The 23,637-nt window shown below is 45.6% G+C and overlaps 2 protein-coding genes across 2 annotated transcripts in view; both read left to right on the plus strand.

Annotated features, from left to right (window-relative positions):
- Nucleotides 1-4,926: 4,926 nt before the first annotated feature.
- Nucleotides 4,927-7,362, plus strand: LOC100193638 (MYB-type transcription factor). Its single transcript, NM_001138737.1, has 3 exons — nt 4,927-5,436; nt 5,601-5,727; nt 6,260-7,362. The coding sequence occupies exons 1-3, from the start codon at nt 5,075-5,077 to the stop codon at nt 7,121-7,123; spliced, it is 1,353 nt and encodes a 450-aa protein (NP_001132209.1). The 5' UTR covers nt 4,927-5,074; the 3' UTR covers nt 7,124-7,362.
- Nucleotides 7,363-7,516: 154 nt separating this feature from the next.
- Nucleotides 7,517-23,637, plus strand: part of LOC103645469 (ankyrin-2) — a 54,465-nt gene continuing 38,344 nt past the window's right edge. The window contains exon 1 of the mRNA XM_020543799.1: nt 7,517-7,663. Within this exon, the coding sequence (XP_020399388.1) occupies nt 7,517-7,663 (147 nt within the window). The remainder of the gene's footprint in view (nt 7,664-23,637) is intronic.

Below are 23,637 nucleotides of genomic sequence, written 5' to 3' on the forward strand. Positions count from 1 at the left end.
ATCAAGTTTATTCTTTGGAATCACTTAAGAGAGTTGAAAGAGACCCTGTACTTCGGGACACCTCAATGGAGACATATGTTTTATTTGGAAACTGAACTCCGGTAAATAAATCGTCGTGTCTTTGTGTTTGATTGTTTGCAATTTGTTTTCCTCCTTCTTGCCTAAGTTCTTTTGCGTTGATCTTCATTCAAATTACTTATGTTGCTCCAAAGTTTATTCCACTCATTTATAAGCTACGCATTGCAAGAACTCTCCTCTCTACTTCAAGTTACTTATTGCTCTAACCTCAAAATCCTGGGATCAAGTTTGTTTTAAGTGATTACATTTTAGGTTTCACCTATTCACCCCATCTAGGCGACTATCAATTGGTATTAGAGCCCGCCACTTCATTTTGGGTCTAACAACCCGAAGTGATGTTGGAGAAAGGATCCCACAAGAGAGAGAGGACACCATCAAGAGACAAGCACAAGGAGAAGGGCAAGGAATCAGTTAGCTCGGGTTCCAAGTCCTACAAGAGGAAGGGGAAAAAGAAGAAGACGATGAAGGTGGTATACTATGAGAGCGCTACATTGACATCAATCTCTAGTAGCGAGAAACCCACCTATAAGAGGACATCAACGAAAGACAGTTAAATCAAACTATTCTCGAATGTCTTTCAATTATTCTCACATTCCTCCAAATACAACTACTCCCTTTCTTTTGATTTCACTTGGTAAACCACCACATTTTATGGTAAGGATTATTCTTGGTGGAGCCATAGCATGACGGGACATTTGTACTCACTCCATCCAAGCATTTGGTATGTTGTTGAGGTAGGAATTGAGATACCAGATTTCGATGATAAGGACTACAATTGAGTGGAGGTGGAACAAATCATCCATCGCAACGCCCAAGCTAGCAAGGTACTCATTGCTTCTTTGTGTAAGGAGGAGTACAATAAGGTGAAGTGCTTGGAGAGTGAGAATGGTATTTGGGATACCCTCAATATCGTGCACGAAGGTGACAAGATCACCAAGATCGCCAAGATGCAGATCCTCGAAGGAGAGATCTAAAGGTTTGCCATGCTCAAGGGAGAAGGCCACAAGAAAAGAACAACCGACTCAAGACAATGGTCAATAAGTTCTGCAACTATATAAGCAAGAGGTGGAATGAGCATGAAGTTATCAAATCGATGCTAAGGTCATTCATGGCTCGTAATGCTACTCTTGTACATTAATTCGTGAAAATTCTAGGTACAAGAAGATGACACTTGAGGAGTTGTTTGGAAAGTTCCTAAGCCATGAGATGATGGTAAAGGACTCCAAACTCATTGACAATATCGCTTAAGGCAACACCTCCACTTAGCCACAAGCGGATCGCCTTGAAGGTGGCAAGCGATAAGAAGGAAGAGGCCCCAATCAATGATGGACAAATTGATCCATCCAGACCTAATGATGAGGAAATGGCCATCATCATCAAAAGCTTCTGACAAATCTTGAGTACCCTGAAGGACAAGGACTACAAGCCACAAGGCAAAATAAGTTGCTTCAATTGTAGTAAGACCGATCATTTTATTGCTAATTGTCCATATTCTAAGGATCATGATAGGGAAGAGAAGAAAGAGAAGAAGGAAAAGAAATATGAGAAGAACAAAATGTTCTTCAAAATGAAGGGAGTTGAAGCCCATATCAGGAAGGAGTGGGATTTGGATGATGAAAGCTTCTCCGACAATGAAGGTGTCGCCACCCTTGCCTTCAACAAGTCATACCTCTTCCCCAAGGTCGACCACAAGTGCCTCATGGCAAAGGAGACTGATGTCTACAACAGAACTATAGACTGATGTCTACAACTTCACCTTTAAGATAAACTGGGTTAGGCCACCAGCTTGGCCCCACCAATCATCTATAACCCCCTCTCCATTGCACTGTATTAGGGAGAGGATGGCTCTGTGTAGGGGGTTCCCTTTTTTAGACCCTGCTCTTAGACTCCTTTTGGACTTTCTTCTCTCTCGACACTTAGCCATTTCTAATAAATACAAATCACCCACAAAGAGGATGTAGTGTATTACGCTCCAGTAGCCCGAACCTCTTTACATCAGTGTTCTCATTAGCATTGCCCATATTCTCACTGTGTTCTCTCCTGAGTTAACCCAATAGGGGCCAACTGGCCATAGGTGTTGATGTTGAGGTAGCACCAAACCCTTGCCGAACCCAAACGGGGGAATTATCCTATATCCCTGCCTATCAAACAACGATAGATATAATCATATATTCATGGCTAAAGAAAATATGTACAAGACCACCTTTTGGTGCCCTATATCAATCGAATTGTTTGAATGGGTAGTGATGACTTTTGGCCTCAAGAATGCAAGAGGCACTTACAAGAGAGCGATGAACTACATCTCCCACAACCTCATATGCCAATTGGTAGAAGTATACATTGCGATGTTGTGGTGAAATTGGCTCTATAAGCAACAAATTTAGTTGATCTTTGCTAAGTGCTCGAGAGGACCAGGCTTCATAGTTTAAGGATAAACCCCAAGAAGTGCACATTCAGTGTGACCGTGCGGTAGTTCCTTGGTTTCATGGTGCATGAGCGAGGGATCAAGATCGGACACCAAAAGTAACTATGCCGTTATGATGATGGTTCCTCATACAAATAAGGTTGAATTGCAGAGTCTAATCAGCAAAATTTATACCATACTCCAAATAGATATGCATTGCCATTACTTTATAGTGATGCACCGAGACAAGTAAATGAGAAGCATCCATCACTAGATGAAAGGGTGACAAGAATTATGACACCACTCTAATGTATTGTGTGCATCAGATAAATAATATGCGATGGATTGAACCATTCTGATTTGTATCACAAAATTATAAAGCAAAAATGGTGAGAATGATCTCTACCACCAGCTCTAACAGGTGGTGTGTCCTTCCATCTTCAAACCAGTGGGAAAATGTCTTATCTACCCGTTTATATGTTCATTGTGCATTGGATTACTAGCTGATAATTCTAAATATTTACATCACTGGTTCAGTGTATGATATGGTGGCAAAGACTGACACTGTCTATAACACCAGATCATACATCGGGCCAGCGGTGAAAGTGTTTAACATTGTCGTAAGGCACCTTTCTAGGACCCCACAAACTATGAACTGCGGGTGATGCGTATCACTACCGGTTGTGACATAACTAATGATGAAAGTCTAACTAGAATAAAACTTCCTATAGTAGTGTTGCTTGCCTTATGTAGGTCGACTAGTTGAGTAGTAGCTATTTTCAACTAGTTTTAGTGCTCTAGGACTTAGCTTGTTATTTGCGGTCACTAGAGTTGTGCAGGATCTTACTTGTTTGGCTTTGTAGTTGCTTAGTTTTGCTTTTGAGTAGGGTGTTCTTGATAGATCAGAATTGAGTATTGTTTACTTAGGCCATCTTTATGTCTAACAAGTTTATTAGTGTTGTGGCTTGTAGAATTTTTAAAAGGCTATTCACACCTCTAGCTATCCAATCAATCCTTTTGATGTCTTTCTTTGATACTGCTAAAGAAGAAATGGTTGTAATGCAACAAAATGTCAATGAGTGTTATTGTCACTGAAAACAAAGGAAAAACTTAGATTGTGGTCCAGAAAAAGAATAAAGTCAATCTCGACGGTGTTTGCATAAAAACGCATTTGATTAATTAGTTGTTCCCCAACTCTTGATCTAAAATTCCATGATGACAACATCAAAAGGAAACATTTGAGTAATATCTAGGTGGCCCTTTCCCATTTAAAAACGACAAGAGAACTTCTACAGTTTTAATGGATGAAAAGATGATGAGTTTTGAGAGAGAAAATCCTTGGCTTTACTTACTATATTATATCAATATTTTGCTTTGCACCACCATACCCTATAAGTCTGGTTAAGTCTTAATTCAGAACTTTATGACATGTAATTCAAAATTTTGCAAACAATATCCACATTTATATTACCCCATAGATATATCATTAATGAGCTATAGCTCCCATATATACCTTTCTTCATCCACATATGGCCACATGGCAATCGTTAGGGCCAAACCGACAAAATACAACTTTTGCTAAAATAAATAGGAGCGACTAGCCGCTCTATCTTATATAATAGTGTTATACATAAGGCGGGCACGAATATTTTACAAATACGTTGCGGTTTTATCAAGTAACCGCAAATCAATTGTCGTTCCACGCCTCTCATCCGTACCGATGGATGACGTTTCCCCATATGTAGGCTTAACGGTCGCTTTTTCCTTTAAATTCGCCGAATCTACGTGTTGTCGTGACATGAAAAAACTGAATTTCGCGCCAAATAGAGCCCGTTGCATGTGCTCCCACTTGCGCGGGATCCGGGGAAGAGTCGGAACCATTTGGGTCTTTGGTATGTAGCTTTTCCCTGCATTTGCAAGAGATTGTTTACACGACTCAAATGCATCAAGATTACATTTCACATGCAGTGTTTTTTTTCTCCCCAAGCCATTGGATCAACAACCCTTGCAATGGTAGTATTGGTACCTCACTCTGGGGGTGCAAACTGTGTGTCCAAGAACAGGATGCACAAAATCTGCTTCTGCTCCCACGCGCTATTGGATCGACAGTATATCCATATTGCATCTATATATCCATCCACAGTAATAAAAACCAGCCGGTCCAAGACATCTGTAGCAGTGCTGACAAGTGGGGCCCATCCCGCTCCTGCGCTTACCACGCTGCACTCGTATGGTAGGCGCAGTGATGTGGAGTGGTGACAAGGAGCCACCTCAACTCCCCTTGTCCTCTACCGCACGAATATTGATGGAGAGTTGGAAGGTCACCCAGAGCCCTGGACGCTGACCGTTGGATGCGGCGAGGATGGACGGCAGTGGCCGCGCGGGCCCGCTATATAACTTCCTCCCCGGATCGGCCCACACTCCTAACTTGCAAGCCCGGTGCCCAGTGGCCCTTTCTTCTCCCTTCCCCGCTGCTTCTTCCTCCTGTCCACATTCTTCTCTCCCCAGCAGAGAAATTCTAGCTGGGGGGCCTCTCTGCAATTCCCCCTCGCTCGCCATTGTCCGTAACCTCGACCAAGACGCGAGCCGGGAATGGAGTCCGGGAGCTCGGTGCGTTTCGGCCACCAGGACGTGACGGCTGCTGGCGGCGTGCACGCAGGTAACGCCGGCGCTGCTTCTTCTCATCAGCAGGTGATCCCGGGCACGGGCATGACGATGCCCGCCGGCATGGCCTCCCTCCTGGTCGGCCGCCTCGGGATGCAGGCGCCGCCTGGCATGGTGCTGCCCGGAGGAGCCCTGGCGGCGGCGTCCGCCGGGTACGGCGGCATCATGTCCAGCGCCCTGCGCGCCGCCTGGAGCGGGGCTCAGCAGCAGCTGCCGCCCCACGCGGGCGGTGGCATCGGCGGGCATAGGGCGCAGCACCACAAGGGCCCCTGGACCGAGGCGGAGGACGTGTGAGTACTTGCTCCCCTGAGTTCTCATTCTTCTGCTCCTTTTTTTTTCTCGTTCCCTTTTGTTTCGATTCGGTGCAAGTAAGGAGAGTGTTTGGTCGTGGCTGCTGAACGTGTGCCGGCGGCCGGCCGCGCGCTTGCTCGATCCGTGGTTGCTCGCTTTGCAGAGTCCTCAGGGAGATGGTGATGAAGCACGGCGACCGGAAGTGGGCGGTGATAGCGCAGTCGCTCCCCGGCAGGGTGGGCAAGCAGTGCCGCGAGAGATGGACCAACCACCTGCGCCCCGACCTCAAGGTGCGTATTCTCTTTTTTCGATCGATCCATCTTCTCATTCGATCTCTCAGATCTTGATGCGTGGATGGAAGCTTTGAATTCGATCTGTGTGCAGTGTAGTGTAGCTGTGGCTTGGGGGAGCGATATCCCCTCGCTCTCCCCACACATGATTCGCGAGGGGGGGGATTTTTCTTTGCCTTTAATTCCTACGTAAACAAATCCTGCTAAATTTTGGTCTAGATTCGAAAGTGGGGGCATTAACTCGGTAAGAATTAGTGGGAGTTGCATGTGTTTTTACTCTGCCCACTAACTGTGGCAATATAATTAGCCACGGCCGGATTGATTGCCGTGGAGAATATTATTCATTTTTTCTAGCTTATCTGTGGTTATATATGTATGCGCATATACATGCCAAGTTTGTGACCACCGATGGGGCATTCTGATCGTCGATTAACCAACCTAGTGTGCTTTATTTGGATCTTTTGAGCTGCTGCTGCGCACCGTTTGCTTGCTTTTCTTCTCTGACATGCAATGCAACAAAAATAATTAACAGAAGAGCGTGTGGACTGAAGAAGACGACATGGCGCTGATCAAGGCGCACAAGCGGTGCGGCAACCACTGGTCGACCATCGCCACGTTCCTGCCCGGGCGTTCCGAGAACGCCGTGAAGAACCACTGGAACGCCACCAAGCGGAGCCTCAAGGCCAAGCGCCGGCTGAAGAAGAAGAGCAACGCGCAGCAGGTGCCGGCCGGGCAGTGGTCCGTCCTGGAGGAGTACATCCGCAGCCTGTACCCTGACCTCGCCGACGGCGCCGGCGCCGACCAGACCCCGCCGGCGGCCGAGGACTCCCCCCCGTCGTCCTACAACCTCGGGTCGTACTCGTACGGCGAGGTGATCAGCAGCCCAGCGTCCGCCGCCGCGCCGCCCGGCAGCTTTGACCAGATGACCGCCATGGGGCTGTACCTGGGCGCGTCGTCGTCGTCGCCCGCGCCGGCCGAGCTGCAGGGGGGCATGAGCTCCGACATCGTGGCGCCGTTCCTGCACCTGGACCTCAACGCCTACTACGGCGGCGCGCCGGCGGCGACGATGCGGCTTATGGCTCCGATGGGGGGAATGGCGGCGCCTGTGCCGCAGATGATGGAGCACGATCACTACCAGCACCAGCAGGCTTCCTACGCCACCGCCAACCAGCTGCTCACGTACCCCTTCATCGACAACAGCGTCATGTGGCAGCAGGCGCCGTACGCCGCCCATGGCAGCGCCGCCTACGGCGGTGGCGCCGACGCGGCAGGTGCCGGCCCGAGCAACGTCGTCGCCGTTCCGGCGGACGACGTCGACGTCGTCCAGATGGCCTCCAGGGAGTTCCTGACGCCGTCGGAGGACGAGGTCACCCTGGACCTGGCCAGGTTCCGTTGACACAGCAGCTAGCAGGCTCGTCGATCGTCGTCAAAAAACGCAGAAGGGGCGTTCGTCCAGCAGTTTGTTTACTGCCGTGTTCGTTCCTTATTATTGCGTTGTTGTATCTTTTTACATGTTTGTTGTACTGGCATTTCAATTCCCCGGCGGAGAAACCGTCCGTGTAGTTCCCGTTTCAATAACCTGGACCGTATGTTGTAATGTTTGGATTACCCCTAATGACAATTTCATTTGCTTGTATTTGTATGACTACTCTTTGATTTTCCAAATCTCGATCCGTACTCGTATGGTTGCAGGTATGCGCACTAGCTAGGTAGTTCAATTTTCTTGCAGTCGCCATGACGATCGAGAGCTTGCAAACGCCATGGCCGCCATGAGCGAGAGCTGGCGGCGATGGCGAGTGAGGACGGACGGACGACGCCGCTGCAGGCATTAAAGTCAAATCTAGCCGCCGTCATCTTTTTGCATGCAGGCATGCACAGTGCCATGCAAGGCGCGCGCGGCGCGGCTAGACTAGAGATGGCGTCCGCGGCCGGTGTCGTTTGTCCTGTCTCCTAGCTGCTGTGACGTCGGCGGCCGGTGGGTGGTAGTACGCACGCTATCTGCAAGAGAGAGATGGATCGACATCTAGCTGCAGCGCAGGCAGCTAGCGCGTCGAATCCGCGCTCCATGCTGCCGTGCCGATTATCTTTAGCGGTAGTAAACCTCCATTAAAATAATGGCGTTTAGTACGTAGTGGTGGTGGTGCGGCGGCGGCGGCGGAGCCATTTACGTGCCTGCCAAAAACACACGTCCTTGGCATATTTGCATCCCCGTCCAACATGGTAGTGGCAGTGCAGTACTCTTCGCTTTGTTGCTACTAGTCTTTTTTTTTTACATGTTTCTGCTCACTTTTACGTTCGCCCTGAATTTAGGGGTGCCTCTTTGTGCATCTTGTTAGAAAAAAAGCAGCCTTTTTTATACGAGGAGAGACGATCGAGCAGCGCGGATACTGCTGTGTGTGTTGTGTGGTTTGTCCGCTTGTTTTCGCTTGTCTTGCAAAGCTAGCGTGTCCTCCACACGTCCGCCTTTTCATTTCACGAGTTCGGCCGTAGCTAGGACGCGTCTCGGCTTCTCCAAAGGGCCGAGGCTCGCAGTGGAACATGCATGCTCAGCGTGGCCCTTAGCGCGTCACGGTTTATATGCCGCGCGCCGCCGATGGATCGTCATGCCAAACTAGCATTTTATTAGTGTCTTCTTGTTAACTATAACCATTTTTTCTCTCTCTGTCAGCGCGCGGCGATAACGAGTAAGCCGTGAGATCGATCGGATAGGCATCGCAAGTCACTAGCGCGCCGAACAGTCGGTGATGACAGCTAATATATGTCTATTAGGAGAGAAACTTGCCTTTTTCGCCTCTCTCACGCCGCATGGCCTTTTTCTCCTAGGGTCACGTTTTTCGAACTTCCATGTTTGCTGAGGCTTACAGGTTACACCGTGATTCTTCTTTTGTAAGTAATGAGTGTGCTTCGATTCCTCGTCTATGCATGAGGCTGAAGACGCATATTCTTTTTCATTATCGAAAAAACAGGGATAGTTCCATATGGATTAATCAGGAGTACTCCAATATGTGTTTCCATCTGCATTATCAAAGATCATGATGTTCGTTGCTCCTATGGAACAAAAAAAACCAGCAAAGTTGTTCAATTTCAAGTCCAAATTAAAGTTTTGGACGGATACACAAAATATCTAGTACATACGAGTTTTTCACATGTCATGCAGCAGGGAGTTTCCATTTCTGAAATAGGAACTTGAATAACTTGTTAATAGGAGGTATGAAAACCATATAAAAAAAGAGATATGCATAATAGTACGAAAACCTTGTGGCGACCGAAGGCCTGAGGTCACGGTGGAGGGGGGCTCAAACTTCGGTCCTCATCGTGATCAAGCCGCTGATTATACCGATGGACCACGTCGTCCACGACGTCCGTTTGTGCCAACGCAGCACGTACCTCGGCGCCATAGCCTATGGCGCCGAGCTGTGTTAACTCGGCGCCATAGGCTACGGCGCCGAGTAAAGGGTCCACAAATGACATTAAAATTTTTTAGGGTCCAAACGTGATTTTTTTCCGATGAAGGACTAAAATGCAAAAAATTCGGATATATATGCTAGTCGACCTCTAGCTCCCGGTGTCGCGACATGAAACTCTTGGCCTGCTGTTGCGCAGCAAGGTCGAGAAGACCTTGGATCTCGCGGTGGGTCCTCCATTCGCTCGGAGTCTCGGCCTCGGGGAGCTTGTCAAGGAGCGCCACAGTGGCCGCAACATTCTCGCTTTCCTAGAGGAATCGCGATGGTCTGCTCCCATCACGGATTATGCGGCGTCGGACGCTTGCTGTTGTAGCATGCGCTCGCCCAACATCTCGTCGCGACCGTCCCGACCACTACCATGGTGTCCCTTGTCTATCAGTTGGGAAGCACTCGCTGCTCTGGGAAGGACTTGGCCCTAGCAGGAACTTTTGGTAGGGTAGGTCGAGCCGAGGCGGAGCGGACGCCGCCGCACGAGTTCCCTCGGGGCTTCCTGTGAGTGGGGAGTGGGCTTTCGAGGTGCTGGCTATGAAGCACTTTTGGCCGGGTCGTGACTTGCTTGGACAAGGAGCTATGTCTGTATTCTGATCCCGATAGGAGGAGGTCATAGAATGAACCCCTGATGGGGTCCATCACTCCCACGAACTCAACACAAGTAGGTCATGTCATGCACCGTCGTCCGTCATTCCCCTAAGGGGAGCTAAGATGGAGGCCATCGAGGCCCCTAGCAATATTGATCAAGTCCTTCGTCGAGGGGGATTGGGCTTTCAGGGCCCTGAAAATTGTTCCCTCGTTGTCGACGACGAAATCGAGGCTTTCAAAACGAATGGTCGTTCTAAGGGCCCAAACTACGCTCAGAGCCTAGAGAAGTCGTCGAGAACGCACAAGGCTCCTACCTGGCGTGCCACCTGTCGGTGTTTTGAATCAGCTTTGACAAGTAAATTTGTTTGTGCGCGTTCTGGGGTCTGGATGGAGTGCTCAGTGGGCGCGGGATTTATACAGGTTTGAGCATAACGTCCTTACATCTAGTCTTTGGTGGCTCACACTATCGGCACCTTGTTGCTCAATGCTCGTAATAGGGCTTACAAGCGGACGAGAGAGGGAGGAGGCTCCCAAGTCCCTTGTTGTCACACCCGGATTTAAGGGCAAACCCGGACGCGAATCAAATATGTGCTAGGATCACGTCTCACACATACGATGACTTAGGGTACATAAATGAATGTCACATCTTTATTGTATAATATGGGTTCTGTACAAAATAGCTAAATAATTATATCTTATGACGACAATGATCCTTCGTAATCCTAGTTGACTGGGAGACACGACCCAAACCTCCCACGAACTCATCACGACATCTTTCATACTCCTCATCTTGTGGTACCTGTTCTTGACCTGTGGGTGAGTATAGCAAGGATGAGCTCACATACGTTTATCGTTCAACAAGTTGTGGAGAATAATGTGCATGAGATCACTTATGGTAGGGGCTCATGTGAAGTGTAAGGCTTACCAAAAAATGGTTAAGGCTGAGCATAGCTTTTAGAGTTGGTAAAAAATTATTAATAATTACTAAGTATAAGTAGATAGCAACCTAATTAAATAATTGATCACAATTAATAACAAATTCCCACAATGAAATGTAAAGTGACAGATTAAATTTAATTCCATAAATTACTCATGTGAGGGTCTGAGCCGATCTTGACTGTGAGCACGACTGATATACCAGTTTTACACTCTACAAAGGTTGCACATCTTTAGCTACAAGCCGTGATACCCATCTGCCATGACACCATGAATCCCATACACCTCTACCGAGGAGACGAGGTAGGGTAGCACTACGAGGTCTTTACAAAGTTCCACTAGCTTCAGAAAACCCGCTACGATTTTTTGAGAGAGCGATATAGGAATTCCTCATTCGAAAATCCATCATAACATGATCAACCCGAGAACCTCCCTACACCGGCAACACCTCTACTGCCCTTTCCCTTTTTAAGTAAGGTCCTCCACTAGCTTTCCTTATTAGTCAGCAAAGGGCGTCCCATACCACCCTTGTGGTAGCACTATTTTTTTCAGGTGGTTCTCCATGTTCCAATTATCACAATAATCTTATATGAACAATAATTAAACCAACAATAATAATGGACTTGGTAGAGCGAGCACTACGCCCGACCCCCATTGACGACCCTCAGGCAAAGCTAACTACACCCCTAGGTTCATCAAATTAGTCAGATAAGGGTGTACCATTCCACCCTCATCATTGCACTGTTATCCCGGGTGATTACTCAATGAACAGGTCCTTACGGAGAGGTACTCAGGAAAATGGCCTGAGTCCCCTAAAATATCACAAGATCAACATCGGGATAACATCATCATTGAAAGTCGCCTAGAGGGAGGGGTGAATAGGCGTAATCTGAAATTTACAACTTTAAACACACACTACAAGCCGGGGTTAGTGTTAGAACTAAAAACAAGTCCGGGAGAGAGGGGGGAAAACAAATCAAATGAGAATCAAGCGAATGAACATAGTGATTTGTTTTACCGAGGTTCGGTTCCAAAGAACCTAGTCCCCGTTGAGGAGGTCACAAAGACCGGGTCTATTTCAACCCTTTCCCTCTCTCAATCGGTCACTTAGATCGGTTGAGTGCTTCTTCTTAATCTCACGGGTCACTAAGACCCCGCAAGGATCGCCACACAATTAGGTGTCTCTTGCAAGCTTTACAATTCACTTAGAAGATTAAGAAAGAGATGAAGAAAGCATGATTGCGAAAACCAAGCAACAAGAGCGACAAATAACACACTGATCACTCTCTCTTAAGGCACTAATCACTAATAATCACTTGTCTTAATTGTGGAACTTGGAGAGATTGGAAGCTTTGATTGTGTCTTGGAATGGATTGCTAGCTCTTGTATTGAATGTGAGAGATTGGAGTGCTTGCAAATTATGAATGGAGATGGTTGGTGTTGTATTTATAGCCACCAACCACTTCCTAGCTGTTGCTCCCTTTCTGCCGACCGCGGACGGTCCGCGCCCCTGGTCCGGACGGTCTGCCCCTGCACATCAGCGGCTGAAATCGCAACGGTCAGCAGTAACGGCTATATCAACGGCTACCGTGCATTAAATGTGTCGTCAGATGTCAGGTACCGCAGTCGTGGATGGTCCAGCCGTGCACACCGAACGGTCCGCGAGGACACTTAAAATTCATTTCTCAGAACCCTCACCTTCGGGTTTTTCTGGTTCTTCACCAACCGGACGGTCCACGCCTGAGGCCAGACGGTCCGCGCTTGGTCTCGGACGGTGCTCGCTTCTCCATCGGACGGTCCATAGTGTTGACTTGCATTTATGCAATGTTCCTGTCCGAGGGTCACCCTGGTGTTGCGGACGGTCGATCGCAAGGGCTTGGACGGTCCGCGCTTAGGTGTTTTTCCAAAAAAAAAACTTCTCCTGTCTGGAATAATCTACGGTATTCCGGACAGTCGACTTAGAATGATTGTAGATGAACTTATGCACCTGTGAAATGATCAACTAGGCAAACTGGTTAGTCCACAAGGTTTGTGATGGTCGTCAAACACCAAAATCGATTATAGGAAATGTTTGAGACTATTTCCCTTTCAATCTCCCCCTTTTTGGTGATTGATGCCAACACAAACCAAAGCAAATACAAAGTATAGAAATGTAACTAGTTTGCATTTTGACAGATGTGCATAAGTTATTTTGAGATGAAGGCATTTCTAAGCAGATAAGTTTGATTTGATATATTTAACATTTTGGACCATGTTTGCACCACTTGTTTTGTTTTTGCAAATCTTTTCGAAAAATCTTTTCAAAGTCTTTTGCAAATAGTCAAAGGTATAGAAATAAGATTGCAAAAAACATTTTCAAGATTTGAAATTTTCTTTCCCTGTTTCAAATGCTTTTCCTTTTACTAAACAAAACTCCTCCTGAATGAAATTCTCCTCTTAGTGTTCAAGAGGGTTTTAATATATACTAATTTTGAAAATCTTCCTTTAAATATTTCAATTAGATACCAATTTGAAATATACCAATTAAATTTTTTTGAAAACACAATTAAAATTAGGTGGTGGTGCAGTCCTTTTGCTTTGGGCTTTATACTTTCTCCCCCTTTGGCATTAATAACAAAAACCAGAGACTTTGTGAGCCCTTTTTAGTTTCTCCCCCATTGGTACATGAAATATGAGTGAAAATAATATACCAATCGAAGAGTGGTGTGGAGTGACGACGAAGGATAAAAGATACCGGTAGAGTAGAGTGGAAGCCTTGTCTTCGTCGAGTACTCCATTTCCCTTTCAATCTATGACTTAGCATAGAAATACACTTGAAAACACATTAGTCGTAGACATGAAAGAGATATGATCAAAGGTATACAAATGAGCTATGTGTGCAATGTTTCAATCAAAATTCCGAGAATCAAGAATATTTAGCTCATTCCTAAGTTTGCTAAAGGTTTTCTCATCTAACAGCTTGGTAAAGATATCGACTAATTGTTCTTTGTTGCTAACATAAGCAATCTCAATATCCCCCCTTTGTTGGTGATCCCTCAGAAAGTGATATCGAATGCCTATATGCTTAGTGCGGCTGTGTTCAACAGGATTATTGAAAGGGAAATGTGCCCTTGGGCCATTTCTATAATGTTTTGGTGATTAAGTGTCCAACACATAGTGAGTGAGATATTATGTGCCAAACAAGCAAAAAATGCAAATCATGTAACAAGGTACGTTTCTAGACTTAGTACATTGTTTTGAGTACTAACATATTTTGTCTAAGTGCTAGAAACAGAGAAAAGAAGAAAAGAAAAGAAAAGAATTGCAAAGACTTGGCTGTGTGCAGCCGAAGTCCAGCTCAGTCTGGCACACCGGACTGTCCGGTGCGCCAGGCTGGCTTCCGGTGAACAGGTCACTCTCGGGAAAATTCGGCGGCGTACGTATATAATTCACCAGACTATCCGGTGGTGCACCGGACTGTCCGATGAGCCAACGGTCGCCAGCGCAACGGTCGGTCGCGCAATCCGCAGGCGACGTGTGGCCCACGCCAATGGTCGACAGGGGGCACCGGACTGTCCGGTGCGCCAACCGGCTCGGAGTGCAATGGTCATCTGCGCCAGAATAGGAAGGAGATCAGCACCGGACCGTCTACAGTGACTGTCCGGTGCGCCACCCGACAGAAGGCAAGGATAGCCTTTCTTGTTGGCCTCCAATGGCTCCTAGCTGCCTTGGGGCTATAAAAGGGACCCCAAGGCGCATGGAGGAGTCACCCAAGCATTCAATAAACATTCTAAGACTTCTAGACTCCAACTTTGTGCATTTGATTCTTTGAGATAGTGACTTGAGCTCCATTTGAGTTGTGAACTCCGTGTGTTGTGTTTTGAGCTCAAGTTGTGACTTGTGTGCGTGATTGTGCTGCGATTTGAGTCTTGTGTGTGTTGCTCTCCCCTCCCTTACTTCCGTACATCTTTTGTGATCATCATTGTAAGGGCGAGAGGCTCCAAGTTGTGGAGATTCCTCGCAAATGGGAGAAAGAAAGAAAGGAAAAACCGTGGTATTCAAGTTGATCATTGGATCACTTGAAAGGGGTTGAGTGCAACCCTCGTCCATTGGGACGCCACAACGTGGAAGTAAGCAAGTATTACTTGGCCGAACCACGGGATAAAAATCGTGTGTCTCTTGTGTGCTTTACCTTTGATTATCTGTGTTCACAAGAACTCGCTTCAAGCTACTTAGCCGTTCTAACTTTCATAACTAAGTTTTGTGGCTATTAGTGTTGAATTTTATAGGATCACCTATTCACCCCCCTCTAGGTGCTCTCAATTGGTATCAGAACCGTTCTCTTCATCTAAGAGACTAATCACCCGAAGAGATGGATCCTAAGGGAAAGGGGATGGTGGTCAACGACAAGGAGAAGGAGTCCCTCTTCAACGAGCCAAGGGATGACAAGCCCACTGACTCAGGATCGAGTCACAAGAAGAGGGACGGGAAGAAGAAGAGGCGCATCAAGAAGATCATCTACTACGACAGCGATGCCTCCTCTTCTTCACCATGAGACGACGACGACGATGACTTGTCTAAAAAGAAATCGGTTAATCAAAACTATTCATTTGATTATTCTCGTATTCCGTTCAATTCCAATGCTTATTTTCTTTCAATTCCACTTGGTAAACCTCCACACTTTGATGGAAAAGACTAATCTTTTTGGAGTCACAAAATGCGTAGTCACTTATTTTCTCTCCATCCTAGTATTTGGGAGATAGTTAAAAATGGAATGCATTTCGATAGTACGGATAACCCGGTGTTTATTAATGAACAAATTCATAAGAATGCACAAGCTACCACTGTTTTGCTAGCATCCTTGTGCAAGGATGAATACAACAAGGTGAGCGGCTTGGACAACGCCAAGCAAATATGGGACACCCTCAAGATATCGCATGAGGGAAACGACGCCACCATGATCACCAAAATGGAGTTGGTGGAAGGCAAGCTGGGAAGGTTCGCGATGATCAGGGGAGAGGAGCCAACACAAATATACAATAGGCTCAAGACCCTAGTCAACAAGATTAGAAGCTATGGAAGCACAAGATGGACAGACCACGACGTCGTCCGACTAATGCTAAGGTCATTTACGGTAATTGACCCCCATGTTGTCAACCTTATTCGTGAGAATCCCAGGTACACCAAGATGACATCCGAGGAGATTCTTGGGAAGTTTGTGAGTGGGCGCATGATGGTGAAGGAGGCTCGATATGTGGACGATGCTCTAAATGGTCCACTAACCGTCCACGAGCCTCAAACTGTTGCCCTCAAACCAACCAGCAGCAGGGAGACGCTACCAAGCAAGGTGGCACAAGTGGAGGCCGCTGGCCTCAACGAAGATGAAATGGCGCTTATCATCAAGCACTTCAAGACCGCATTAAAAGTACGCAAGGAGTACCCCAACAAGAATAAGACAAGGGGAAAGCGCTCCTGCTTCAAATGCGGTAAGACTGGTCATTTTATTACTCAATGTCCCTATAATGAAAATGACTAGGGGGAAGAAAGACATGGGAAGGAGAATAAGAAAAGCTATAGGAAGGCGAAAGGCGAGGCTCACCTTGGCAAAGAATGGGATTCGAATTGCTCCTCATCCGACTCCGACGATGAAGGACTGGCAGCCTCGGCCTTCAACAAGTCCTCTCTCTTTCCCAACGAACAACACACTTGCCTCATGGCCAAGGAAAAGAAGGTAAGTGTTCGTGATTCCTCTAAATACACTACTTCTAGCGATGATGATTCTAGTGATGATAAGTAGATTACTCTAGCTTATTCAAAGGTTTAGATAGAGCTAAGGTAGAAAAGATCAATGAATTAATTGATGCTCTAAATGCAAAGGATAGATTGTTAGAAAAACAAGAGGATATTTTATATGAGGAGCATGATAAATTTGTTAGTGTGCAAAAATCTCTTGCATTAGAAACTAAGAGAAATGAAATGCTATCTTCTGAGTTATCTGCTTGCCATGAATCTATCTCTAGTTTAAGGACTTTGAATGATGATTTAAATGCTAAGCTAGAGGTAGCTAATAAATCTAGTTCATGTGTAGAACATGTTGTAATTTGCAATAGATGCAAGGATTTTGATATTGATGCTTGTGATGAACATCTTGCGTCCATTACTAAATTAAATGATGAGGTGACAAGTCTTAATGCTCAACTTAAGACTTGCAAGGTTGATTTTGATAAATTAAAATTTGCTAGGGATGCCTACACCGTTGGTAAACACCCCTCAATTAAGGATGGACTTGGCTTTCGAAAGGAAGCCAAGAACTTAATAAGCCAAAGGGCTCCCATTTCCAACAAGGAGAAAGGGAAGGCCCCTATGGCTAATAGTGCTCAAAGGAATCATGCTTTCATTTATAATGATAGAAAATTTTCTATAAATGGTCATTATAATAGGAGTTATGATCATGATGCCTTTAATTCACATGCTATGTTTGCCTCTAGCTCTACTTTTGTGTATAGTAAGCCTAGGAGAAATCATGTTGTGCATCATGTGCCTAGGAGAGTGTGTAATGAACCTTCCACTATTTACCATGCTTGCAATACTTCATTTGCGCTTGTATGTAAGAATGAAAAAGTAGTTGCTAGAAAGTTGGGATCCAAATGCAAGGGAGACAAGACTTGTATTTGGATTCCAAAGGCTATTGTAACTAACCTTGTAGGACCCGACAAGAGTTGGGTACCTAAAACCCAAGCGTAAATTGTCTTGCAGGTTTATGCATCCGGGGGCTCAAGCTGGATTATCGACAGCGGATGCACAAACCACATGATGGGGGAGAAGAAGATGTTCACCTCCTACGTCAAGAACAAGGATTCCCAGGATACGATCATCTTTGGAGATGGGAACCAAGGTAAGGTCAAAGGCTTGGGCAAGATAGCCATCACCAACGAGCACTCCATTTCAAACGTATTTCTAGTAGAGTCGCTTGGTTATAACCTCCTGTCTGTAAGTCAATTGTGCCACATGGGCTACAATTGTTTGTTTACAAATGTTGATGTTTCTGTCTTTAGATGGAGCGATGGTTCATTAGCATTTAAGGGTGTATTAGACGACAAACTCTACTTAGTTGATTTTTCGAAAGAGGAGGCTGAAAGTCGCCTAGAGGGGGGGTGAATAGGGCGAAACTGAAATTTGCAAAGTTAATCACAACTACAAGCCGGGTTAGCGTTAGAAATATAATCGAGTCCGCGAGAGAGGGTGGAAAAACAAATCGCAAGCAAATAAGAAGTGTGACACGCGGATTTGTTTTGCCGAGGTTCGGTTCTTGCAAACCTACTCCCCATTGAGGAGGCCACAAAGGCCGAGTCTTTTTCAACCCCTTCCCTCTCTCAAACGGTCCCTCGGACCGAGTGAGCTTTCTCTTCTCAAATCAACCGGGAACAAAACTTCCCCGCAAGGACCACCACACAATTGGTGTCTCTTGCCTCGGTTACAAGTGAGTATTGATCTTAAGAAAGAATGAGAAAGAAGAAAGCGATCCAAGTGCAAGAGCTCAAAAGAACACAACAAATCACTCTCACTAGTCACTAAAGCTTTTGTGGAATTGAGAGATGATTTGATCACTTGGGTGTGTCTTGTATTGAATGTCTAGCTCTTGTAAGTGGTTGGAAGGTTGAAAACTTGGATGACTTGAATGTGGGGTGGTTGGGGGTATTTATAACCCCAACCACCAAACTAGCCGTTTGGTGGAGGCTGTCTGTCGCATGGTGCACCGGACAGTCCGGTGCACACCGAACAGTGTCCGGTGCACCAGCCACGTCACCAGGCCGTTAGGTTCCGACCGTTGGAGCTCTGACTGCTGGGCCCGCCTGGATGTCCGGTGGCACACCGGACATGTACTGTAGAGTGTCCGGTGCGCCACTTCGCGCGTGCCTGCCTTCTGCGCGCTCTGGCGCGCATTTAATGCTTCTGCAGGTGACCGTTGGCGCGAAGTAGCCGTTGCTCCGCAGGCTCACCGGACAGTCCGGTGAATTATAGTGGAGCGCCTCTAGATTTTCCCGAAGGTGAAGAGTTCAGCGTGAAGTCCCCTGGTGCACCAGACACTGTCCGGTGGTGCACCGGACAGTCCGGTGCGCCAGACCAGGGCTGCCTTCGGTTATCCCATGCTCTCTTTGTCGAACCCGATTCTTGGTCTTTTTATTGGCTAAGTGTGAACCTTTGACACCTATATAACTTATACACTAGAGCAAACTAGTTAGTCCAATTATTTGTGTTGGGCGATTCAACCACCAAAATCAATTAGGAAATAGGTGTAAGCCTAATTCCCTTTCAATCTCCCCCTTTTTGGTGATTGATGCCAACACAAACCAAAGCAAGTATAGAAATACATAATTGAACTAGTTTGCATAATGTAAGTGCAAAGGTTGCTTGGAATTGAGCCAATATAAATACTTATAAGATATGCGTGGATTGTTTCTTCAATTTTGACATTTTGGACCACGCTTGCACCACATGTTTTGTTTTTGCAAATTCTTTTGTAAATTCTTTTCAAAGTCCTTTTGCAAATAGTCAAAGGTAGATGAATAAGATTTTGCGAAGCATTTTCAAGATTTGAAATTTTCTCCCCCTGTTTCAAATGCTTTTCCTTTGACTAAACAAAACTCCCCCTAAATGAAATTCTCCTCTTAGTGTTCAAGAGGGTTTTGACATATAAATTTTGAAAAACTACTCTCTCCCCATGGTGCACACAATGAGATACCAATTTGAAATTTACCAATTGAAAAACCTTAGTTTTAAAATTAGGTGGTGGTGCGGTCCTTTTGCTTTGGGCTCATGCTTTCTCCCCCTTTGGCATAAATCGCCAAAAACAGAATCATTAGAGCCCTTCGAACATTACTTTCTCCCCTTTGTCAAATAAAACAAGAGTGAAGATTGTACCAAAGACGGAGTCCTTTTGCTTTGGGCTCATACTCTCTCCCCCAAAGATGGAGAGTTGCCCGGAGCGACGGCGAAGGATGAGTTACGGAGTGGAAGCCTTTGTCTTCGCCGAAGACTCCAATTTCCTTTCAATACATCTATGACTTGATTTGAAATAGACTTGAAAACTCATTAGTCATAGCATATGAAAGAGGCATGATCAAAGGTATATGAATGAGCTATGTGTGCAAACCAACAAAAGAAGTTCCTAGAATCAAGAATATTTAGCTCATGCCTAAGTTTGTTAAAGGTTTGTTCATCAAGAGGCTTGGTAAAGATATCAGCTAATTGATCTTTAGTATTAATATATGCAATCTCGATATCTCCCTTTTGTTGGTGATCCCTTAGAAAATGATACCGAATGGCTATGTGCTTAGTGCGGCTATGCTCAACTGGATTATCCGCCATGCGGATTGCACTCGCATTATCACATAGAAGAGGAACTTTGGTTGATTTGTAACCGTAGTCCCTAAGGGTTTGCCTCATCCAAAGTAGTTGCGCGCAACAATGTCCTGTGGCAATGTACTCGGCTTTGGCGGTAGAAAGAGCTACGGAATTTTGCTTCTTTGAAGCCCAAGACACCAAGGATCTTCCCAAGAACTGGCAAGTCCCCGATGTGCTCTTTCTATTGATTTTACACCCCGCCCAATCGGCATCGGAATAACCAATTAAATCAAAAGTGGATCCCCTAGGATACCAAAGCCCAAACTTAGGAGTATAAACTAAATATCTCAAGATTCGTTTTACGGCCGTAAGGTGAGCTTCCTTAGGGTCGGCTTGGAATCTTGCACACATGCATACGGAAAGCATAATATCCGGTCGAGATGCACATAAATAGAGTAGTGATCCTATCATTGACCGGTATACCTTTTGATCGACGGATTTACCTCCCTCGTCGAGGTCGAGATGCCCATTGGTTCCCATGGGGTGTCTTGATGGGTTTGGCATCCTTCATCCCAAAGTTGCTTAGAATATCTTGAGTATACTTCGTTTGGCTAATGAAGGTGCCCTCTTGGAGTTGCTTCACTAGAAATCCTAAGAAGTACTTCAACTCCCCCATCATTGACATCTCGAATTTTTGAGTCATGATCCTACTAAATTCTTCACATGTAGACTCGTTAGTGGACCCAAATATAATATCGTCAACATAAATTTGGCATACAAACAAGTCATTTTCAAGAGTTTTAGTGAAGAGTGTGGGATCGGCCTTTCCGACTTTGAATCCATTAGTGATAAGGAAATCTCTAAGGCATTCATACCATGCTCTTGGGGCTTGCTTGAGCCCATAGAGCGCCTTAGAGAGTTTATAGACATGGTTAGGGTACTCACTATCTTCAAAGCCGGGAGGTTGCTCAACATAGACTTCTTCCTTGATTGGTCCATTGAGGAAGGCACTTTTCACGTCCATTTGGTAAAGCTTGAAGCCATGGTAAGTAGCATAGGCCAATAATATACGAATTGACTCAAGCCTAGCTACGGGTGCATAGGTTTCACCAAAATCCAAACCTTCGACTTGGGAGTATCCCTTGGCCACAAGTCAGGCTTTGTTCCTTGTCACCACACCATGCTCATCTTGCTTGTTGCGGAAAACCCACTTGGTTCCTACAACATTTTGATTAGGACGTGTAACCAAATGCCATACCTCGTTCCTAGTGAAGTTGTTGAGCTCCTCTTGCATCGCCACCACCCAATCCGAATCTTGTAGTGCTTCCTCTATCCTGTGTGGCTCAATAGAGGAAACAAAAGAGTAATGCTCACAAAAATGTGCAACACGAGATCTAGTGGTTACCCCCTTATGAATGTCGCCGAGGATGGTGTCGACGGGGTGATCTCGTTGGATTGCTTGGTGGACTCTTGGGTGTGGCGGCCTTGGTTCTTCATCCTCCTTGTCTTGATTATTTGCATCTCCCCCTTGATCATTGTCGTCATCTTGAGGTGGCTCATCTCTTTGATCTTCTCCTTCATCAACTTGAGCCTCATCCTTATTTTGAGTTGGTGGAGATGCTTGCGTGGAGGAGGATGGTTGATCTTGTGCATTTGGAGGCTCTTCGGATTCCTTAGGACACACATCCCCAATGGACATGTTCCTTATCGCGATGCATAGAGCCTCTTCATCACCTATCTCATCAAGATCAACTTGCTCTACTTGAGAGCCGTTAGTCTCATCAAACACAACGTCACAAGAAACTTCAACTTGTCCAGAGGACTTGTTAAAGACTCTATATGCCCTTGTGTTTGAATCATATCCTAGTAAAAAGCCTTCTAGAGTCTTAGGAGCAAATTTAGATTTTCTACCTCTTTTAACAAGAATAAAGCATTTGCTACCAAAGACTCTAAAATATGAAATATTGGGCTTTTTACCGGTTAGGAGTTCGTATGATGTCTTCTTGAGGATTCGATGTAGATATAACCGGTTGATGGCGTAGCAAGCGGTGTTGACCGCCTCGGCCCAAAACCGATTCGAAGTCTTGTACTCATCAAGCATGGTTCTTGCCATGTCCAATAGAGTTCAATTCTTCCTCTCCACTACACCATTTTGTTGTGGTGTGTAGGGAGAAGAGAACTCATGCTTGATGCCCTCCTCCTCAAGGAAGCCTTCGATTTGTGAGTTCTTGAACTCCGTCCCGTTGTCACTTCTAATTTTCTTGATCCTCAAGCCAAACTCATTTTGAGCCCGTCTCAAGAATCCCTTTAGAGTCTCTTGGGTGTGAGATTTTTCCTCCAAAAAGAACACCCAAGTGAAGCGAGAATAATCATCCACAATAACTAGACAGTACTTACTCCTGCCGATGCTTATGTAAGCTATCGGGCCGAATAGATCCATGTGTAGGAGCTCTAGTGGCCTGTCGGTCGTCATGATGTTCTTGTGTGGATGGTGAGCACCAACTTGATTTCCTACTTGGCATGCGCTACAAATCCTGTCTTTCTCGAAATGAACATTTGTTAATCCTAAAAATGTGCTCTCCCTTTAAAAGCTTATGAAGATTCTTCATCCCAACATGTGCTAGTCGGCGATGCCAGAGCTAGCCCATGTTAGTCTTAGCAATTAAGCAAGTGTCGAGTTCAGCTCTATCAAAATTTACTAAGTATAGCTGACCCTCTAACACTCCCTTAAATGCTATTGAATCATCACTTCTTCTAAAGATAGTGACACCTACATCAGTAAAAAGACAATTGTAGCCCATTTTGCATAATTGAGAAACGGAAAGCAAATTGTAATCTAATGAATCTACAAGAAAGACATTGGAAATAGAATGGTCAGGAGATATAGCAATTTTACCCAATCCTCTGACCAAACCTTGATTTCCATCCCTGAATGTGATAGCTCGTTGGGGGTCTTGATTTTTCTCGTAGGAGGAGAACATCTTCTTCTCCCCTGTCATGTGGTTTGTGCACCCGCTGTCGATTACCCAGCTTGAGCCCCCGGATGCATAAACCTACAAAACAAGTTTAGTTCTTCACTTTAGGTACCCAAATGGTTTTGGGTCCTTTGACATTAGATACAAGAACTTTGGGTACCCAAACACAAGTCTTTGATCCCTTGTGTTTGCCCCCAACATACTTGGCAACTACCTTGCCGGATTTGTTAGTTAAAACATAGGATGCATCAAAAGTTTTAAATGAAATGTTATGATCATTTGATGCACTAGGAGTTTTATTTTTAGGCAACTTATCACGGGTTGGTTGCCTAGAACTAGATGTCTCACCCTTATACATAAAAGCATGATTAGGGCCAGAGTGAGACTTCCTAGAGCGAATTCTTCTAATTTTGCTCTCGGGATAACCGACAGAGTACGAAATGTAACCCTCGTTACCCTGAGGCATGGGAGCCTTGCCCTTAACAAAATTAGACAATTTCTTAGGAGGGGCATTAAGTTTGACATTGCCTCCCTGTTGGAAGCCAATGCCATCCTTAATGCCAGGGCGTCTCCCACTATAAAGCATACTACGAGCAAATTTAAATTTTTCATTTTCAATTTCATGCTCGGCA

This window comes from Zea mays, chromosome 1 (genome assembly GCF_902167145.1).
Source record: "Zea mays cultivar B73 chromosome 1, Zm-B73-REFERENCE-NAM-5.0, whole genome shotgun sequence".
Taxonomy (NCBI): domain Eukaryota; kingdom Viridiplantae; phylum Streptophyta; class Magnoliopsida; order Poales; family Poaceae; genus Zea; species Zea mays.